Below are 22,443 nucleotides of genomic sequence, written 5' to 3'. Positions count from 1 at the left end.
GAATTATAACGTTAAACTCCATTGTATTGTAATACACAGATGGCTTAATACACTAGTTCTTAACATTTTATGACAGATACACAAATTAAATACGTGGCACTAACTTAGTGACCATTGCTTAATTTAAAAACAGCCCTAGTGAGCCATTTATCGGCTGTTCTGTACATAATAAGATTGGTTCTCCAGGTGGACCCACTGCACTGCTACACTAAGCACAGAGACCTAATTTTAAGTTCAGAATACCTGGCTTAAAGGAACACTCAGGCACAATAGTGGTTATGGTGCACAGAGTGTTCCTTTAATAGAAAAAAGTAACCAGTATTTATTTAAAATTACCAACCATTAGCAGAAATCTGGAAAACAATTAACAAATTTTATTGAAAGACAAAACAACATTTCTAACGTTAGAATAAAATCTCCTTGTGATTTCACGCCGTATTACATTATGTGAAACATTGCACTTAAAAAAGACAAGAAATAATCTTTGGATAAACTGTTGTGCGGAATTAAACTTCAGGCAGGAAAGTATCGTTTGGGATTCTCTTTCCATCTGTATGAATGAAAGGCTCCAGGTAGAATGTGACAATTACTGGCCGGACTCCTAATCTGACATTTTTCAACTTGGCTCAAAAGCACGGGGTGAGGAGCTCCGTTCTCCGTATTGTGTGAAGTCTTTAAAGCCCTTTGGTTATGAGGGAAGTTTCCCTTTACAGTTGAGTCATTGCAGCATAGTTACCCAGTGGAGCATAGTGCCTCGTACATCTCTCCTGATTACCTGTCCCACCACCTTGAAGTGCACAATAACTGCTGCAGTAAAGTCCTCTTCTCTTTCCTGAGATAAAGAATCTTTACAAACCCAAGGTCTATCCCATCTCCATGCACTGTGAGAATGAAAAGTCTTTCGTCTGGCACTAGCAGTGCCTAACCCCCATTGAAGCACCAGTTGTACACACAATTAGCAGTCCCTTCTCTGTGTGTGGCTGCCCACCGGAGCAGGAAGACATCAGGATCTCAGTTGTGTCTAGTGGCAGTTGAGATTTAAGCCAGTGCTAGTGCACACCACGAGTCTTGTCGGAGAGGCAGACTGAGACCTGACTGCTGGCTTAGAGCAGCAGGACTATAGGAGTATTCATCATGTATAAACTTCAGCTCGTGAGACCCGCTTACCAGATCATCTGCATGGCTCTGACTCTGAAAACCAAGAAATGGACAATCAATATCCCTTTAAATCCATGCATGTTACATTGCTACATTATATCTTTAGTAAACAGCTTGCTTGCTGTGGATAAAGGACTATGAATTTAGCAGCCAAAATATATTTATAAGAAAAATCTCCAATTTGTCCGAATTAGAGTGGCTTTTAAGTGTTTTTTTTTTTTTTTGTTAAATTTCTTTTTATTGAAAGAAAATATTTTCAGTAAATGACATCATGAGACGTATGTATAATGAAGCAAGACAGACAGGTCTGAAGTCAAACAATAATTCAAGTCAATTGCAAGGAGATTAAAAACAATAAGTATCGATATTTCCTTAAATTAGTTGTATCAAACAAGTATTTTCCAATGTATGGTCTAGCGATACCTTCACGTTTTAGTTGTTGGAATTCCTTGTTTTGACAAGTAGGGGTAGAGTAAGGGACTTGGGGAAAAAAATAATAAAGAAATAAAATATATATATGTATATACACACACAGCTTGACCAGTCGGAGGGAAAACACTTTATCAATGTGCATGCATGTGTGTTTTACCTCTCGCGTATTAGAATAATAATAAGATCCATATTCAATAGTAAGTTTTATCCAACTTTCTCATAATTTCACATGTGACCCTCTATCTCTGAGTCCCCACAATTAGAATTAAAACTAATACGAACATGAAAACTAACATTGGATTGCGCAGGATTTTAAGTGTTTTTTTTTTTTTTAGTTTGAATCTTGTAAACTGTTTGTCAACTCATCATAACAGTGAGCAAACTCACTTAACTTGGATTGTATAACAGAGCTCCACAGTAATAATACTCCCAGTAATGTGTCTGAGTGTATAACAGAGCTCCACAGTAATAATACTCCCAGTAATGAGTCTGAGTGTATAACAGTGCTCCACAGTAATAATACTCCCAGTAATGTGGCTGAGTGTATAACAGAGCTCCACAGTAATAATACTCCCAGTAATGTGTCTGAGTGTATAACAGAGCTCCACAGTAATAATACTCCCAGTAATGTGTCTGAGTGTATAACAGAGCTCCACAGCAATAATACTCCCAGTAATGTGACCGAGTGTATAACAGAGCTCCACAGCAATAATACTCCCAGTAATGTGTCTGAGTGTATAACAGAGCCCCACAGCAATAATACTCCCATTAATGTGTCTGAGTGTATAACAGAGCTCCACAGCAATTATACTCCCAGTAATGTGACTGAGTGTATAACAGAGCTCCACAGCAATAATACTCCCATTAATGTGTCTGAGTGTATAACAGAGCTCCACAGCAATTATACTCCCAGTAATGTGTCTGAGTGTATAACAGAGCTCCACAGCAATAATACTCCCAGTAATGTGGCTGAGTGTATAACAGAGCTCCACAGTAATAATACTCCCAGTAATGTGTCTGAGTGTATAACAGAGCTCCACAGCAATAATACTCCCAGTAATGTGACTGAGTGTATAACAGCGCTCCACAGCAATAATACTCCCAGTAATGTGTCTGAGTGTATAACAGAGCTCCACAGCAATAATACTCCCAGTAATGTGTCTGAGTGTATAACAGAGCTCCACAGCAATAATACTCCCAGTAATGTGTCTGAGTGTATAACAGAGCTCCACTGCAATAATACTCCCAGTAATGTGTCTGAGTGTATAACAGAGCTCCACAGTAATAATACTCCCAGTAATGTGTCCGAGTGTATAACAGAGCTCCACAGCAATAATACTCCCAGTAATGTGTCCGAGTGTATAACAGAGCTCCACAGCAATAATACTCCCAGTAATGTGTCCGAGTGTATAACAGAGCTCCACAGCAATAATACTCCCAGTAATGTGTCCGAGTGTATAACAGAGCTCCACAGCAATAATACTCCCAGTAATGTGTCTGGGTGTATAACAGAGCTCCACAGCAATAATACTCCCAGTAATCTGTCTATTGCTCCACAGCAATAATACTCACAGTAATGTGTCTGAGTGTATAACAGAGCTCCACAGCAATAATACTCCCAGTAATGTGTCTGAGTGTATAACGGAGCTCCACAGCAATAATACTCCCAGTAATGTGTCTGAGTGTATAACAGAGCTCCACAGCAATAATACTCCCAGTAATGTGACTGAGTGTATAACGGAGCTCCACAGCAATAATGCTCCCAGTAATGTGTCTGAGTGTATAACAGAGCTCCACAGCAATAATACTCCCAGTAATGTGACTGAGTGTATAACGGAGCTCCACAGCAATAATGCTCCCAGTAATGTGACTGAGTGTATAACGGAGCTCCACAGCAATAATACTCCCAGTAATGTGTCTGAGTGTATAACAGAGCTCCACAGCAATAATACTCCCAGTAATGTGACTGAGTGTATAACGGAGCTCCACAGCAATAATGCTCCCAGTAATGTGACTGAGTGTATAACGGAGCTCCACAGCAATAATACTCCCAGTAATGTGTCTGAGTGTATAACGGAGCTCCACAGCAATAATACTCCCAGTAATGTGTCTGAGTGTATAACGGAGCTCCACAGCAATAATGCTCCCAGTAATGTGTCTGAGTGTGTAACAGAGCTCCACAGCAATAATACTCCCAGTAATGTGTCTGAGTGTATAACAGAGCTCCACAGCAATAATACTCCCAGTAATGTGTCTGAGTGTATAACAGAGCTCCACAGCAATAATAATCCCAGTAATGTGTCTGAGTGTATAACAGAGCTCCACAGTAATAATACTCCCAGTAATGTGTCTGAGTGTATAACAGAGCTCCACAGCAATAATACTCCCAGTAATGTGTCTGAGTGTATAACAGAGCACCATAGCAATAATACTCCCAGTAATGTGTCTGAGTGTATAACAGAGCTCCACAGCAATAATACTCCCAGTAATGTGTCTGAGTGTATAACAGAGCACCATAGCAATAATACTCCCAGTAATGTGTCTGAGTGTATAACAGAGCTCCACAGCAATAATACTCCCAGTAATGTGTCTGAGTGTATAACAGAGCTCCACAGCAATAATACTCCCAGTAATGTGTCTGGGTGTATAACAGAGCTCCACAGCAATAATACTCCCAGTAATGTGTCTGAGTGTATAACAGAGCTCCACAGCAATAATACTCCCAGTAATGTGTCTGAGTGCTATAAGATGCATCTATATGCTGACAATACCGAGATTTACCTCTCTTCCTTTGGCTTCACTCCTACTCTCCTGGAACACCTCACAAACTGACTCTCTCCCATCTCTCCCTAACTGGATATCTTCCCACTATCTGAAACTCCTCATCCATTAATCTCTCTGTAAATCAATGGACCACTTATTATCCCATCTCATTTCGCTCGCTGCCTTGAAGTTACCTTTGACTCAGGTCTTACCTTTTCCCCTTACATTCAGTGTGTCTCTAAATCCAAAAAAATATCCATCTTAAAGATATTGCTGCTTTCGCTCTTTTCTAATTCAAGATACAGCTGAGGCTCCATGAATTAATCATTTCCTGACTTGACTAATACAACTCACTACTCATCAGTCTTCTAAATACCCACATTGCCCCTCTTCACTCTGTAATGAATGCTGCCACCAGGCTTCCTGACTGACCACTACTCCTACCCCCTCATCCTTTTGCCAATCATTACATTGGCTTCCTGTACCATTTAGGGTATATAACCCCCTTACACTTCTCTTACCCCCAGACACATCCCTTAACACATCGACGACCGCTCTTGACCCCTCATAACAGCCCCTATTCCTCACTACTGCCCAAAACCCCATCTACAGCTCCTAACTCCTCACTCCTGCCCCTACCCCACCACTACGGCTTCTAACCTGCAACTACAGCTCATACCCCCCACTACTGCCCCTATCCCCTCAATACTGCTCTTATCTCCCACTACTGCCTCAAATCCAACTACTGCTCTTAACCCTCCACTGCCCCTAAACCCTACTACAGTTCCTAACCTCCTACTACTGCCCCTATACCCCAAAACATGCCCATATTCCCCACTATAGCTCTTTAGCCCCTCATCCCTACACTACATCTCCTAACCCCCCTCAGCTCCTAACCCCTACTACAACCTTTATGCTCCCAACCCTCACTTCTGCTCCTTATCCCCATATTACATCCTCTAACCCCCCACTACAGTTTCTAACCCCCCCCCCCTTCCTCCCCACTAACAGCCTCTAACCCCCACTACAGCCCCTAATATCCTACTACAGCCCCTATCTCGGAAGATGTGAGGTAAGTTGTAAAACTGTTCTTCAACGGTTTGACTACTTATTCTGGGAGGGCGTCATGGCACTTCTGGCAACATAGCCACTACAAAGGTTGTAGTGGTTACAGTGCCTGGAATGTTCCGTTAAATAATATACCAATGCCCCTCCAGAGATTTGGTTCTGGATCCAACCTTGCATGCCATCAGGATCTCCCGTAGCATCCAGCCCTTTAAGAAGTCAATTAAAACACATCCTGACATACTGTTATTTCTCTTGTGTGTCTTTGCCCCTTCCTCATAGATTGCAAGCTTGTTAGAGCTTCTTCACCTCTTCTCTCTCTTAATATTCTGTACTTCAGTTGCTTTCTGTAATCCCCATTCTATAATTGTAAAGCGCTACAGAACATGTTGGTGCTATATAAATTATAATAATTATAATAATGAAACCTGAAATGTAGCAGTACGTTATAACAGAAAGCAAAGGTTTTCTGCTATGGTTCAGTCTGGTGTCTTTCTAAATGTTTTGCACTTTTTAAAGGATTCCATAAAACACTGGTTTTGGTTAGAGTAACTCCCTCTGAGGTAGTCCCTTCAAAAATAAATACATGCTAAAACGTAGCTCTGTTCCAGTGTCAAGGCCAAGTCTTCCCTGAAGCCCTATCCCCCCTAAGCTGATGTCATCCCACCACAGAGGATGGGCTGAGGAAACGACAGAAAAGGCACGGATGGAGGTTCTGCCATTGGATGTCTAGCACCAGATGCGTATTTTGTACAGAATTGACATTAGCCAGCCCGGAACTCTTGTTCTGGGTTGTCTCATAATGCACAATAATACAGGTGGAGGTGGAGTTAGGGCAGCAGAAGTGTTAGATTTCGGTTTGTGCAGTGTTCACTTTGAACAGACTCCACGCACCATGAGCACTTTCTTTATGGGTAGTGTCACAATGGGTAGGGCACACAAGTGATTTAGAGCAACCAATCGTGAAAATATTTGTTAACTATAGTAGAACAAAGTGGGGGCTTTGAATGTTTCCAATTAAATTAAATTAGCACCTACCTGGGACATGGACCCCATAACCTGCCCTGGAAATTGGGGGTTCAGCCCTGGCTCTGTTTTTAGTACAGGTGTGCCATCTGTGTTAGATATGGAGGATGGGGAGTTGGTGGCTGAAGTCGAAGACCCTGGGAAAAAATTGTTGATATTAATAGTGCGTACATCTCTTCTCATCCTATACTGTAAATGAGAAACTCCTCATCGTATACTGTGAAGATGATACAAGTGAAGCACATAACATGGAAAGCAAAGTGTTTTTATTGTAACTAGAATGGATGGAACATTGTACAATTTATCATGAGCCAAAGATTGTGTCTTCTCTATAACACAGTCACCATATAGCCTTTGCATTACAGAGCAACATGTAACTATGTCTGAAGCACCAGAGCGTGCTCTGTGACATAACATATTTACTGCATATAATTATGGCATTACACTACCTGTGGATGTCTTTCCTTTGCTGACATTTTTGGGCTTTCTCTTTCGAGTTTGAATACTTTCTTTCTTCATGGCCAAAGGACGAGGTACCTATAGAGAATTCATAGGCGTTTAGTTACTTTTAAAATCAGTATTGATGAACATAGTCACATTAAAGGAAGCATCAATTACTGAGTCAAACACGTAGTGTCCCCGGCCCTCCTTCCCCCCAGCAATGCTTTGAATAATGAAATAAATGTATCCAATACTCACTGCCCCATGGATCCCCTTCCAAGATTATAAAAAAAAAATTCACATACTGTGTCCTTGCACTTAAAATGGAGGGGGGGACACATGCAGGACAGGGACAGGCCTGTGAGGTTACGTTACGTTGGTGCTTACTCAGCAGTTCGCGTATCCCATGTTCACCCAGAAACAAAAGGAACACAAGAAACCCCAAAACATAACTTTCTCTAATTCTTCCCCTCCTAAAATAAAATGAACCCCTTCTCAGGTAATATGTTTAATTTTACTGTCTGCCCCTATTTTGTGTTTTTTTATTTTTTTTTTGTATTGGATGTTAATAAAGTAAGTGACACTTTTTAACCACCATGATGCCTTTTCTATCCTGAGTGCAAGGACACCATATATGAATGTTTTAGTTAAAACCTCTGGCTGGATAAAGCTCGCACCGTTTGTAAATCTGTCATACTGGGCACGGTGTTTAGCAGGTAGTACCAAGCAGATCATGTAATATTGATGTATCTGCTCAGGTTAGCTTTATGGCTACCATTAAGAGGAAAACATACTTACCATAGAGCTTTCACCATCAAACAATTTTAAAATATATTTTAAGTAATTAAAACACAAAACAGGGGATTAAAATGGTCTCCAGCCTCTAAAATAAACGTGTATTTTTGTTTTGTAAATTGTTCTACTTTTGAAATGGTTAGGTGATGTTACATTATACACCCCATGGTTTGACCTTACCCCGTGTAATTTCATATACAGGCCGCAGGCATTACACACAGGCTCTCCTTCAGCATTGCGTCTCCATAGTGTAGTGGTGCTGGTGTGGCAATTTGTGCAGCACAACCCGGCTCGCCGAGAGGAAGACTGTGGGAAGCAGAGAGATGTGGTTAATATGTATGGGGACAGTTGGGAGGTATGTAAGCTATTGTATGTCCATAGAGAGGAGGGGTACACGGGAGGTGGGCATATGTGTGCCCTTAGACAGGGCCCACCAGTGCATCTGTTCTACACATGCATCTGATCCTTCTATCTTCTGCCCCAGCAGACTGCGTGCCTGGCTCACTGTCTGCCCCATGTCTACATCACTAGCACCAGCCAAATGTGGATTTTATAACATGACAGGAGGCTTCATATTTGCTTAAGTCTCTCTTTACTAGAACTCTACAGCAGCAAAAAACACAGAGAGTAAACAACCATTCAAAAAACAGTAAGCAGTCCATATAACTCCCTTCTCAACATTCCATTTCCTCTTTCTTTGCTGCTCCGCATCAGTACAGGTCAGAGTACCACTGCCTCCTGCTATTATTAGTTGGTGGCTGTGTATATTATTTATATCTTTGTGTTTGCATATTTTACTATTTGGGGACTTGTTGTTTTATGCCTAGTTTATGCCCTCTGCTTCTCTTGCACTGTGTTTGTGGGGAGGTTTTTGTGTACCTGTTTTTTTTCTATCGCTGGGATTCTTCCCCCTTATCTGTCCCCTTATTATTATTCCTATTATTTTTTGTATTATTATTCTTATTATTTTCCTATTATTCTTATTGTTTCTTTCCCCGTTTACTTACCCGCTTTCACTGCTGTGCGGGTGCGTTTGCCGCTCGGGGGTTTCATGAGGCCAGCCTGTTCTGCCTCCTCCAATCCCCCCGAGCTCCGGGACCGCGGAGTACGTCTCCAGCGGCCCCGCGTGTGTGTCCTTGGCTCTGGTTGCGGGGTGCTGCGTTTGCGGTCACACCCGCCGACCGGAGCCTTTACACGTGGGCGCCATATGTGGCCGGCTCGATCCGCGGACCGCATGGATCCGCCAGGTGGAGGAGGGAGCACTGACGCTCGCCCCCTCCCCCACCAATTGCATTAGTGGAATCATTATATGTTTTGCATTGGTGGACAGTGAAGGGTGCCCCCTTTTCAGGGTGCCACATCATTTAACTGTACTCTACATTCTCATAGTTTATATTATACAATAAACAATTAAGTGGACCCTCTGCCCCAATAGGGCCAAGCACTATACACTTGACCCCCTGAGAGCATCACCTCTACAGGCTACATATTCTGTACCAGAAGCCTACAGCTGGTTCCTAACACTACAGTGACCCTTATGCTAGTTATACTACACCTATAAGTGACTTGGCCTGCTCTGTCTGTGCCACATTGACTGGCCTGCTATGTCTGTGCCCCTTTGACTAGCCTGCTTTGTCTGTGCCCACTATACCGACCTGCTCTGTCTGTGCCCCCTAACTAGCATGCCCTGACAGTGCCCTATTGATAGCCGGCGCTTACTCGTGCCTACATCCCCTCCGGCCGCAGGCCTAGGAATAATTACGGGGAACTCTGATACTGGGGACCTCCCCGACCATGCTCTACACACTATAATTGTGTCCATATAAACTCTGCTCCCATACTAGCTGGGGTGACACCTGTCATTTCTACCCCACAGGGTCAAGCTACGAGCAGAGTATGGACGCCCCTACCCAAGATACCCTTTAGGCAATGATCAATGCGGCTGTCGCCGTCTCTGTAGAGAAAGCACTCTCGAGGGCACTACCCCTAACGTCCCAAGATAGGGACATGGCGGAGACGCAACACACGCCGATTGAGTCCGGCCCCAACTCACCGGACAGAGACCAGACACGCGCACCTAAGCGCTACTGGAAGGGTGAAGGCCCTGAGACAGGTACCCAGAAGGGTAAGGGTCCCGCGAAGCGACCGCTTCATCTCCAGCGCCACCAAGGTACTTCCCCGAAGAGGAAGAAGAATTCTTTCTCCCCCCGCCCATGTCCGTCCTGGATGAATGGCGGGCGGATCAATCCCCCTCGGAGGACGAAGGCGTGTGGGGTGAGCAAGACCCAGAGGAATTTTCGTACCAACAAAAATCCAGTGAGACCGCTTTGCAGCACCTGAACTCCTCCTTGTTTGTATTTATTATCTCGTATGTTGAGTATTAATAAAGAGATATGTTTCTGGTCAATTATTTCTTATGGTTATTTATGCCTGTATGTTTTCATTACTGCCTAGGGCGGGGACCTGTAGACTTGGTGGTTTTCAATATAATTTTCACTGGCTGGCTGCATGCTTTTATACGTACATTTGATTGGCTAATCACAATTTTCGATTCTGTTTATCTCGTTCCAGTGTAAAGTTCACAGGATGGGATCACGTTTAAGTTTTCAATTCGGTTGAAGAAGTCTATGAGAGTCGTTATCTCTTTCAGAGACGGGCTGTTTTTGTTATGTTATGTTTTCTGACTGTGTTTGTTATCGCAGCTTGAAAGAGGAAATGGAATGTTGAGAAGGGAGTTATATGGTCTCCTTACTGTTTTTTGATTGGTTGTTTACTCTCTGTGTTTTTTACTGCTGTGGAGTTCTAGTAAAGAGAGACTTAAGCAAATATTCGCCTCCTGTCATTAATAAAATTAAGATTATAGGTACACTAAAGCTAGCATAATCTACAATTACTCTCTCCTTTAACCATTTCCATATTGTGAATTCTTGGAAACCTCTTCAGTCAACAAATGTTAAGAATTTTAATAATAATAACACATTTTGTAAAATTCTCTTTTCAAGCATTCTACATGCACAACCAATACTCACAAATCAATCCATGCAAGTGATAACTCCCAGAAACTGTGGCTCTAAGAACCACGTTCTTCGGTTTTCAGTGGAGCAGAGAATTTAAACAATTTCCCGCAAGTTCTGAGTGAGTTGAATGGTATGTGCAGGCCCCCTCGATGAGCCCCAAGAACCTCTGTGTCAGACAGAGGTTCTCCAGAGTCTACAAAGTCTGACGTGTTAGCTAATTATTATTACACTAGCAAGGGAATACACAGGATAATGGCATACAGAGGAGGTTTCTTATCATACCTCAGAATATCAGTCATACGGAATGAAAAATACATAAACAAAAGCACTCAAATAATATTCTAACTTATTAATATAAAGGCACTCTTTGTTGGATTTACTGCACATTAATAAAAAAACGATAATCACCCCAGAATGTCCCCCCCTTTTAAAAGGGTTTTCCAAGATTCTCAAAAAGACAGTCCCCAACCACACATGTAGTTGGGGACTGTCTTTTTGGTATTTTTCAGGGTTAGGCCCAATTGTTGGAAATGTATCTCTCTAGGAGACATGTCTTTCCTTTTCTTTACAATTTTCCAAGATTCTGACTCTCCTCAGATTCTCAATCAAACCAGGAAATGGCAAAGACCCCTCAGCCAATCCTTGTCCTCTAATAGCTAATGTGTATACGGCATCTAATTTCTTGCTTTTTCCCTTGGCAGCACATCATGTGTGTAAATTCATCCATGCCACTAATTCCTATGAGAATAGAGTAAGCAGGTAATTCTGGGATGGGGACTGGAGCCTGGGCTACAGATTATTCAAGAATAGGGGCTGGAGGCTGGCTACAGGAGATTCCAGGATAAGGGTTGGAGCCGGGCTACAGGAGATTCCATGATAAAGACTGGAGCCTGGCTACAGATGATTCCGGGATAACGACTGGAGCCTGGCTGCAGAAGATTCTGGGATAAGGACTAGAGCCTGGCTGCAGAGGATTCCGGTATAAGGACTGGAGCCTGGCTGCAGGGGATTCCAGGATAAGGACTGGAGCCTGGCTTCAGGGGATTCTTGGATAAGGACTGGAGCCTGGCTGCAGAGGATTCCGGTATAAGGACTGGAGCCAGGCTGCAGGGGATTCTGGGGTAGACACTGTAGCCTGGTTGCAGGGAATTCTGGGATAAGGACTGGAGCCTGGCTACAGGAGATTCCGGGATAAGGACTGGAACCGGGCTGCAGGCGATTCTGGGATAAGGACTGGAGCCGGGCTACAGGAGATACTGGGATAAAGACTGGAGCCAGGCTACAGGAGATTCCAGGATAAGGACTAGAGCCTGGCTACAGGAGATTCCAGGATAAGGACTGGAGCCAGGCTGTAGAGGATTCCGGGATAAGGACTTGAGCCTGTCTGCAGGAGATTCTGGGATAGAGACTGGAGCCTGGCTGCAGGAGATTCTGGGATAGAGACTGGAGCCCTGCTGCAGGGGATTCTGGGGTAGAGACTGGAGCCTGGCTGCAGGGGATTCTGGGGTAGAGACTGGAGCCTGGCTGCAGGGGATTCTGTGATAGAGACTGGAGCCTGGCTGCAGGGGATTCTGGGATAGAGACTGGAGCCCTGCTGCAGGGGATTCTGGGGTAGAGACTGAAGCCTGGCTGTAGGGGATTCTGGGGTAGAGACTGGAGCCTGGCTGCAGGGGATTCTGTGATAGAGACTGGAGCCTGGCTGCAGGAGATTCTGGGATAGAGACTGGAGCCTGGCTGCAGGGGATTCTGGGGTAGAGGCTGGAGCCAGACTGCAGGGGATTCTGGGGTAGAGACTGGAGCCAGGCTGCAGGGGATTCTGGGGTAGAGACTGGAGCCAGGCTGCAGGGGATTCTGGGGTAGAGACTCTAGCCTGGTTGCAGGGATTTATTTTTCATTCCAAGAACAGGAAATGATTGAGCATTATTAACCTCTTCATTAGAAGGGTTAGCCAAATCCCACTATATCATGGTCTGTACATAGTGAATGTCCGGGAACAGTCTGTTATACTGGATGTAACGATTTCTTGGCTCAGTAGAACATATAATCCAGTTTAGAAACAAATTGGCTCATATCCGTGTAATCAGCCACAATCAGCTGTTGTACAAGGTGTGAAGTGTCTGCTAATGAACGTTGCCAAATGGTGTACAGAAAGATTAGAAATGTGCGTTTAAACAAATTGTTGGAAAATAGAGAAATAACTCTGAAAAGGGCTGAATACATTGGGCGTCCTCAGCCTCTAACGGGTTAATTAATTATTTTTTGGAAGCCTGTGAGATGGAGACAGGCAGAGTCTCCATTAGTTGCTTCCAAAAATATTGTCTCTGTAAATGTTCCTCCCTAACTCCTAAATTTTGTTGAGCGCCAGTGATGGACGATCACAAGGCTCAGGGGCTTGTCAAGGACAGCAGCAGAACCATATTTTACTCCTAATTTCCTTTCAGTTTACTTTAAAGTAAAAGGGGCAGTCAGATCTCCGTGGCAACGCTGTGACCTTGTCTGCGAGAACCCGCTGTCTCTAACTTTGAACTGAGCAGTTTATTTATATAAAAAAGAACAGTACCATATTGCGGCCTATTTAGATTCTCTGGTTTATCTCTCATTTATGGCCATCAGAAAATATGGATTATTAAAGGGGAAACAAAAATGACTCAATACACCAAGAGTAAAATATTGCAGGATATTTTTACCTAAATAATCACCCATTATCGCACTCTGTATGACGCTGACAGTGCCTCACATGCTCCCTGACCAGAGCAGATTACCGGGACTCAGATTAATGCTGTCCAGCTTGCAGCTGTTTCACCATTACTTGCGGGCCTTCTCTAAATGCCATGAGTCCCACTGTTCTCTGTGTGGAGCAGGTTCTCTCATCTCGACAGAATCCTTGGTGTGTTTTGGCAGAAGCTCCACCAGTGTCAGAAGGCTACTACCCCAGCAGAGAGCTTACTCACCTTGGAAATTACCGGGCAAAATTAGCGCAAGACGCCGGTTCCGGGCCTGATGTCAAAGGTGACGAGTGCATTGCCACAAGATGGTGCTGGCTAGACCTGGCCCGCTTCTTGGCCTTAATACTTGGGGTCACACCCTGGTTCTGCTGGGGGGACAGAGAGGATGCCGGGCCAGTCGCCAGTTAAGGCTCCATCGTGGCAGCAGAACTAGCGGCGCACTCCACTTAGACATGAGGCTGCACAGAGGAATATCCCTAAGCGGCCCAAAGCAGGATCACAACCAAATTCTGAGGTGCTGTGTGGAGCCCCACACACGGTAGGAGACACAACCTACCTGCCTACATCTTGGTGCAATGCCCTGCAGTATGCCTCCTTAAAGCAAGACTGTACTATACCTTTAAAAGGCATTGGCTGAACATGGCTCCGTGACTGAGCTAGGAAAAATCAGCCTTTGTGTATTCACAATCACTGGCTGACAGCCTAGGGATACCTTCACTGGCCAATTCTCAGACGGCTACTAGAGGTGCTTCTTGGGGCAGTGCTGCACAGTGTGACTGACATTCAGTGTCTCCACCCTCTGCAAGGAGACACAGAACTTTGATGTATTTATTCAATGTAACTCTATGAGGAGATACTGATGGCCAGGGCTGTGTTTGGCTTGTGCTGGCTCTGCCCCTGATCTGCCTCCTTGACAGTCTCAGCCAATCCAATGATTTCCTAAGAAAGCATTGTGACTGATGTTGAGCAAGACTTCTGATGATGTCAGCCAAGCAGGCAGATCAGGGGCAGAGCCAGTAGCAGAAGGTAGAGTAAAGGGGGATCAGAGGGGCTGGATGGTGTTTTTAACATTATAGGGTCCGGAATACAAGTTTGTGTTTCTGACCCTATAGTGTTCCTTTAACATGGAAATTATTCTGCACTCCAAAAATAAATAATAATAATAATAATAATAATAATAATAATAATAATAATGTACAAAAATTATTTCTGTGTCATTTAATTCCTTATTATTGCACTGTGTGTAAACTATCTCTATTAGGTATATATATCTAGTACCAGGTGGTGGTTAAAGCATGAAGATAACACTCCGTAGGTTTTGGTCTAGGCTGGAAATCTGGGGATGTTGCAGCCATTGAAGTAAAGTTCAGGGGTGGCCATGTGTGTGGTAGCCAAGTAGGGTGGCCATGTGTGTGGTAGCCATGATGAGATGAGTAGACTTTGGCATGCAAATGGACAGCAGCAAAGCTTAGGTGGCCATCACAGGGTGCTCACCGGGTTTTAGGAGCCATCTTGCAGAAGGCAGGCTGAAATGACTGATTTGTGTGGTCCCTGCTAACTATGCACTCCATTGGTGTAAGATTTCTGCGATTAATTAATCTAGCTATTGTGTAACATAATGATTCGAGAAATAGTGTCTGTCTGTGGGCAGAAACCATGCAATACAACACATACACACACTTTGCCCCTTTGCATCCCTGCTCAAATTATTTACAATCATTTTAATTCTTTGAGGTTTACTTAAACTGGGTCTGTCACCAAGGAGACTATAACTTGAATTATTCAGCATACAGTATATTTCGTAATAACAGATTACAGACTGCTCAGAGGCCAATGATTACAGAACTGAGTAAAATGGAAAATCCCGTCATGTTTACCATCCGGTCTGAATGCCACGTATTATTATATTATTATTATATTAATATAGCCCGAACAAATTCCGTAGGGCTTAGTATTATACCAGAGAAAAAAACCTACATGTAACTCTATATATGTTATGTTGTCATTAAAGTTCTATCACTTTAGGATTCCATACGGTAGAACACTTGTGAGGAGCAGTAGAGATGTCCAGACCCCAGAGGCCCCAGTATATATCTTGGTATATTGTGTGACTAGTGGCCTGGAATCCACCCTCCAGTCCATTTCCCTTGGGGTAACAAGGTTTTAGACATGGTAGTAAATGCCCATTCCTTCCCTCTGATGTTTTTTGATCACAGCATTGCCATGCTCCCTGAATAGTCAGCAGCCATACCTACAGCGCTAGTACTGAAGATACAGGGACCCCACCGCTTCATCGCACTACATTTACAGCTCCATTTACTGCACGCTCCATTCAGCCAATGATATCCTGTTACAAAGGAATGGTGGAGATCCCATGTATACTCTCTGTGTGATACATGGTGTCTGTGCGGCAGTAATACCATTTCTGGATTCATTTTTCCAGTGTTTCTCGAAGCTGATGGAAATATGGAGCACAAAGTGTTTAACACACAAACCTTTCAGAGAGGAACAGTATTGGAAGCACGCGGCCTCTTACAGAACCTTCCTTCACATTTCACATCCTCGCACCTCGCTCAATTCATATAAAGTCCTTTAAGGAGTCAGCCTGACTGCTTTGCCATCTGGAACAGAGTGCACTAAATTGTGGGAATGGGAATACTGGGATTTACGCCAAAACCAAAAATCACTGGACGGCAAGCATCGCAGAGGATCAGTTACCATAAGGGATGTGCTAAAGCCCATAGGCACAGCCCAGAAATACACTCCACCTGTGCCCTTAATAGCTGGGCCGGAATCATGTCTGACACACACTAAGCTGAGTATTAATGTGCTCAAACATGCAAATAAAATGCAAATACCTCCTTATTTACCCATTGTGGAATAATTACCTGCCTCCATTTTTACAGCTACTTTTCTTTTGTTTCTTCTTTCTTTTCATTTCTACATTACTTTTCATGTGTCATATTGCAATCAGATGATATTTACCAACTTTCCAAAAATGTCTCTGAATGCAGACACCTTGTATTCAGAAAATCTAATGTTTGGATGGTACTTATAGTGATCGTCCTACTATTATTGCAAGAATTTAAAGGTAAACTGATATATTTCTTTAGAAGGGTTGCTCTAACCAGCATGATCATTCCTGCTATTAGAAGTAGTCGTGGCCACTGCTGGTGGAGTTGTCTGAAGATTCAGGGTTTCTGGACTTGTATAGTTAGTACTGGGGAAACCAAACCATACCCTCTAGCCCATGGGATCTGCTATTATCTAAAACAGGGATGGGAAACCTTCAGCCCTCCAGATGTTCTGCACTTACAGCCATAATGCTGGCAAAGATATACGGAGATGTAGTCCAAAATGTCTGGAGGCCCAAAGGTTCCCCACCCCTGATCTAAACCAACAGATGCCTTGACCAGACATTAGAACAAATTAGCGTCACAGATGGCGCTGGCTGCATGTAGTGCCCTAGGGGGAAAATGGGCCGACAAACAGACACTCACTATTGCCACTGTGACGTGGAAGATCATGGAGACCCTGGAATCTAACAAATTGGCAGCCCAATTTCATGACACCAAAAAGGTCTGAGAACTCTGGATCACCAGCAGTCTGCTATTTACCTGATGACAATTCTAATGACACAGTACTCCCCCCCCAATCCTGAAGTCCACGACTCACAAACATAGGGCTGCTCCTACCCCCGCCCCCTTACCTATTCCCCCCCGGGGACCCCCAAGAGAAAAGTCTGATCTCCTCTCTTATCTCACTTATCTCTACCATTCTGCTTTCCTCACTTTAACTGCACTGCTCCACACTATCCTCACTATTACTCATCATGCACACCACATTCAGTTGTAAATAGTTGTTTCCCCCCGGTCTCCCTTCCCAATTCCCAAACGGGCCAGTCTAAGGGTACGCAGTGACATGAGCTATACAGCTACCTATACAGCTACCTACCACTGACAAACATTGCTCTTAGACATTAGCTTCGATGGCCCACAGCTAATACCCTGCTACCCTACTACTACTCCCGCTATGTGCTTATGTTTCTATTTTATTTTTTTCTTACATTCTACGTTCTTTTCACGACTACTGTTCCTACATAAAGTGCAGTGAAAATCCATTCGTCAAAATGTAAGAAAATACAATTTTTACAGTGTTTGCAAACTGTTATACTGGATCAAATATTCACCAATTGTATCTCACTGCCAGAGTATAACTTTCATTCCTTGTGTAATTTGAATGTTTTTTCTGTGAGTTTGCATGGGGAAGGGTCAGACTTGATCTCCAGCCATAGCTCACGGTATTTCAGACAGGAGCAGTGGGTGTGATTCAATATGTGCTCAAGGGGGTGAGGATATTCCAGGACATTTTGGGTGGCTTTGTAAGGACTTTATCAAAGTAATAAATTGCATTTTATTTAAAGCAGGAGTTTTATATCTATGGAGCGTTGTAGATCACAGCAATGAAATTGCCATGTGCTATGTGTATGGATGAATCAAGGACCTTCACAGCAATAAAACTCACAGTAATATGCATTATATGAGTGTATCACAGAGCTCCACAGCAATAAAACTCACAGTAATATGCATTATATGAGTGTATCACAGAGCTCCACAGCAATAAAACTCACAGTAATATGCATTATATGAGTGTATCACAGAGCTCCACAGCAATAAAACTCACAGTAGTGTGCCATATGTATGAATGTTTTATTGTTGTGGAACTCATATAGCAGCTTACTGTGAGTTTTATCACTGTGGAGCTCTGTGATAAACGCATATAATGCATATTACTGTGCATTATATGAATGTGCAAATTAAGTTGCAAATTAAGGTGACTTTTAATGTCGCGGAGCTCTGTGATACACACATTGCACATTAATGTGAGTTTTATATCTGTGGAGTTCTGTGATACATTTGTGCACAATACACATTACTGCATGTTTTGATTGGGGCTTTGATACAATTTATACAATGGATACTATGAGTTTTATTGTCATGGAGCTCTGTGATACATACAAACAGAATGCACATTACTGCGAGTTTTATTGCTGTGGAGCTCTGTGATACACACATACACACCATCTGGCATAATATACGGTTATAAATAAATGTTCCTCATTGAAGCTGTTAACACTACCAGAAATTGGTAACTTATATACACTTTAAAAATCCATACATAAGTACTGTTTATTTTAATGCTGTAATGTCTTATACTGATTAGAGCATGAGCTCCTGGGACCCAGAAAACAGCATTTTGAATTTAGTTATAAATTGATGATTTCCTACCAGTCGTTTCTGTGGCTTGATGAGGGGACGGTTGATGCCATTCATTTTGTGGTAGAGTCCACAGGCATTACACAGGTAGTGCCCAGTGCCATCCCGCCTCCACAGAGGAGTGGACATAGCGCCACAATTGACACATTCTCTTCCCTCTCCATGAAATTCTTCTAGAAACTCTGTAACGATGCAGAGAAAGGAAAAGTTACTTACAGGTTACATAGTTACATAGTTAGATAGCTGAAAAGAGACTTGCGTCCATCAAGTTCAGCCTTCCTCACACCTGTTAGGTGTTGGTCATTTTCTTTCCTCTACACACAGTCAAGGGAAAACACAGAGGTCCGTTTAGGTGGTTAATTGTAGAGCATGCACATGTGGCCTCCAAGGGAGAGTCAATGCCGGCTCTGAATAGGGGCACTGCTTACAGAGCATTAATATGATTTTTTGGTTAAATAATCTAACATATTGTTATAAGCAAAATGTATTCTTGCACACAACCACCCTTACATTAAACAATCATTGTTAAAAGCAAACATTTACAAATAAATTCAGTCTGATATCACACTCCTACTCATTCTCAATCAATATAGTCCAGGGCAATACGCAATATGCTCACTGCCTTAGCACTGTGGTTCCGTTACTCTCGGACCTTGCATATACACTGATTAAAACCACCTGCCTAATATCATGTAGGTCCCCCTTGTGCTGCTGAAATAACTCTAAAGTGTTGAGACACAGACCTCTGAATGTGTCCTGTGTTTTTTTTTAATTTTTTTTAGCAATTTGAGCTACAGTAGCTCTTTTGTGTGATTGGACAAGACAAGCTGCCTTCACTCCCCACGTGTATCAATGAACCTTAGGCATACATGACCCTGAGGCTGGTTCACTGGTTGTCTGCACTGGTTGTATGCAGTAGTGGTTGATGTATGCAGTGGTTGATGTACCAACCACTGCATACCGGTAACACCCCACAAGACTTGCCGTTTTAGAGATGCTCTGACCCAGTTGTCTAGAAATCACTATTTGGCCCTCGTCAGAGTAACTTCTCCCTATACAGTGCTCATACAATACAGAGAGCTGAGCATAATAAAGAGATGCTCACAGAGGTCTGCCGGTGTGCCTGGGCACACCCTAATCCCCGCGGCACGCCTATGGATTGAGACTGGCATGGGAGATCTCAGGATCTCCCCTTTCGGCTCATGCAGAGCCGGCGCTATCCGAGCGCCGGCTCTGCTCTAAGTCTCCATGGGCCGCTGGGGAGATCAAAGATCTACCTCACCGGCCCACAGCAGCATGGAGGGAGGCAGGAGAGGACTCGGGGAGCTCTTGCCAGCAGCTATGCCATGTTCCTCTCGCGTTGCTGCTCAGCTCTCGCAAGAGTGAACTCTAGCACCACAGGCTAGAGTTCACTCTCCACTGGACCACCAGGGATGGCACATGGCAGCAAGGATCCCCCCTCCCTACATAAGGAAAGAAGGGAGGGGGGATATTTACTAATCTGTCCCCACCTCCACCCCCACAATCCCTCCAAACATACAGCACACACACATATAGCACACAAACAGCACCCTCACACACACACAGCACACAAACAGCACCTACACACATACAGCACCCTCACACACATCATCCTTACAAACACACAGCACCCTCACAAACACACACACACAGCACCCTCACACACAGCGCATTTACACACAGCACCCTCATACACACACATCACACAAACCGCACCCTCACATACACAGCACCCTCACACACACACACACACACATCATCCTTACAAACACACAGCACCCTCACACACAGCACACGAACAGCACCCTCACAAACACAGCACCCTCACACACACAGCACATCTACAAACAAACAGCACCCTCACACACACACACATCATCCTTACAAACACACAGCACCCTCACACACAGCACACGAAAAGCACCCTCACACAAATAGCACCCTCCCACACACACATCACACAAACAGCACCCTCACACAGCACACTAACAGGACCCTAACAAACATACACACACAAACACCCTCATACACACACAGTACACAAACAGCACCCTCACACACACAAACACCCACACAGCACACTATCAGCACCCTCACATACACATCACACTAACAGCACCCCCCCACACACACACAGCAGTGTATGTATGTGTGTGTGTGTATATATATATACATGTACATACATATACACACGGCGTGTTTTTGTGCTTTATGGTGCACACCCTAATGCAATAGGCTGCGCACGCCTATGGAGATGCTCATACTATAGAACAAGCTGGGCATTATAGGTATCTATAAATTATGTAGAGCTGAGTACAATGCAGAGATAACAACAACATAAACAGAGCCGGGCATAATACAAAGATATCTATACAATACACAGAGCTTGTGTACAGACTACAAATATACCCATACAACAGGTAGAGCTGAAATACAGAGAAATCACACACAGAGCTGTGCACAATAATGAGATACTCATCCCAGCCAGGATCACTGTGATGGATTACACAGAGCTGCAATACAGAGAGAACCCTGTATAATGCTCCAACTATCTCGCTTTATCTTCCTAGCCGTCTCTTAGCTCTCCCTCTCATGTTCTCTTCTTCAGTAGCGGTCCTGCTGTGATTACATTAGTGTTTTATTAAATATTGCTGCTGTTATGGACCATGCCAGCAATTTAATTAGCTCTGAGCACACAGTGTGCACAGGGTTATAGCAGTAGGATACTGATAGACTCTTTATTACCGTTGCAGCTGGCAGTGGTAATATGGAGCCAAGAAGTAGCTGACATGGTTAACAGAATCAGTAATCATTACATATTGAAATCAGTATCAGATCAGTCCTCAGAGTCACAGCCCCAGTCCTGCAGTTTGAAGCTTCACAACTTTTCAACTAGCAACAAGCATGCATGTCTCGGGTATCGGCTGTATAGTGATTGAGCACTGTAACTAAGATGGTGGGTATGTGCAGAAGGAGTTATGAAAACTATTAGTGACACGCAGCACAGTGCTCCTGTCCACATTCATCATTTTATGTGATGTGCCTGATTTTACTTGAAATCCTGTGAGTGTAACCTTGAAAACTGGGATCTTGCAGTAGTTTTTACTTTATTACCCTTTGAGATGTTTCTTTGTATTTCTATGGTTTAGGTATATCTTCAGGGCGGACTGGGGATACAAAGCAGCTCTGGAGAAAAAAATCTATGCCAGCCCCATAAGTCACAGCCCCATATTGTCACATGTAATATGTAAGGCTATATATATAGCCTTACATATTAAATATATATATATATATATATATATATATATATATATATTAAATGTTTTACTCTTATATATTATATATATTAAATGTTTTATTCTGAAAGGACCAATATTTTATATTTCTTTTTCTAATATAAAATATTGGTCCTTTCAGAGTAAAACATTTAATTATACAGTAAGCATACTCACATGAAGACACAGACCAGCTCACTGACACACACAAGCTCATTGGTACACAGCCTGATAGACAAACAATCTCACTGACATACATAAGCTCATTGACAAATAAACACACGCTCACAGATGCACACAAAGAGGCTCACTGACAGACAATCTCACTGACACACCCAGACAAGCTTATTGGTATACACACAACCGTAGTACAGACAAACTGACACACACATGCTCACTACAGGCATACAAGTTCACACACATATGCTCACTGATACACATATGATTC

General features: G+C 43.3%; 1 protein-coding gene across 2 annotated transcripts in view; it reads right to left on the bottom strand.

Moving 5' to 3' along the window:
• Positions 1-354: 354 nt before the first annotated feature.
• Positions 355-22,443, bottom strand: part of GATA5 (GATA binding protein 5) — a 45,656-nt gene continuing 23,567 nt past the window's right edge. For both annotated transcript variants that reach the window (XM_063459592.1, XM_063459593.1), the window contains exons 3-7: positions 18,712-18,881; positions 7,861-7,986; positions 6,894-6,981; positions 6,457-6,581; positions 355-1,191 (exon numbers count right to left, since the gene is read on the bottom strand). In XM_063459592.1, the coding sequence (XP_063315662.1) occupies positions 1,039-1,191; positions 6,457-6,581; positions 6,894-6,981; positions 7,861-7,986; positions 18,712-18,881 (662 nt within the window). In that variant the 3' untranslated portion in view covers positions 355-1,038. The remainder of the gene's footprint in view (positions 1,192-6,456; positions 6,582-6,893; positions 6,982-7,860; positions 7,987-18,711; positions 18,882-22,443) is intronic.

This window comes from Pelobates fuscus, chromosome 6 (genome assembly GCF_036172605.1).
Source record: "Pelobates fuscus isolate aPelFus1 chromosome 6, aPelFus1.pri, whole genome shotgun sequence".
Classification (NCBI taxonomy): Eukaryota; Metazoa; Chordata; class Amphibia; order Anura; family Pelobatidae; genus Pelobates; species Pelobates fuscus.
This window is presented reverse-complemented; position numbering and strand designations above follow the sequence as displayed.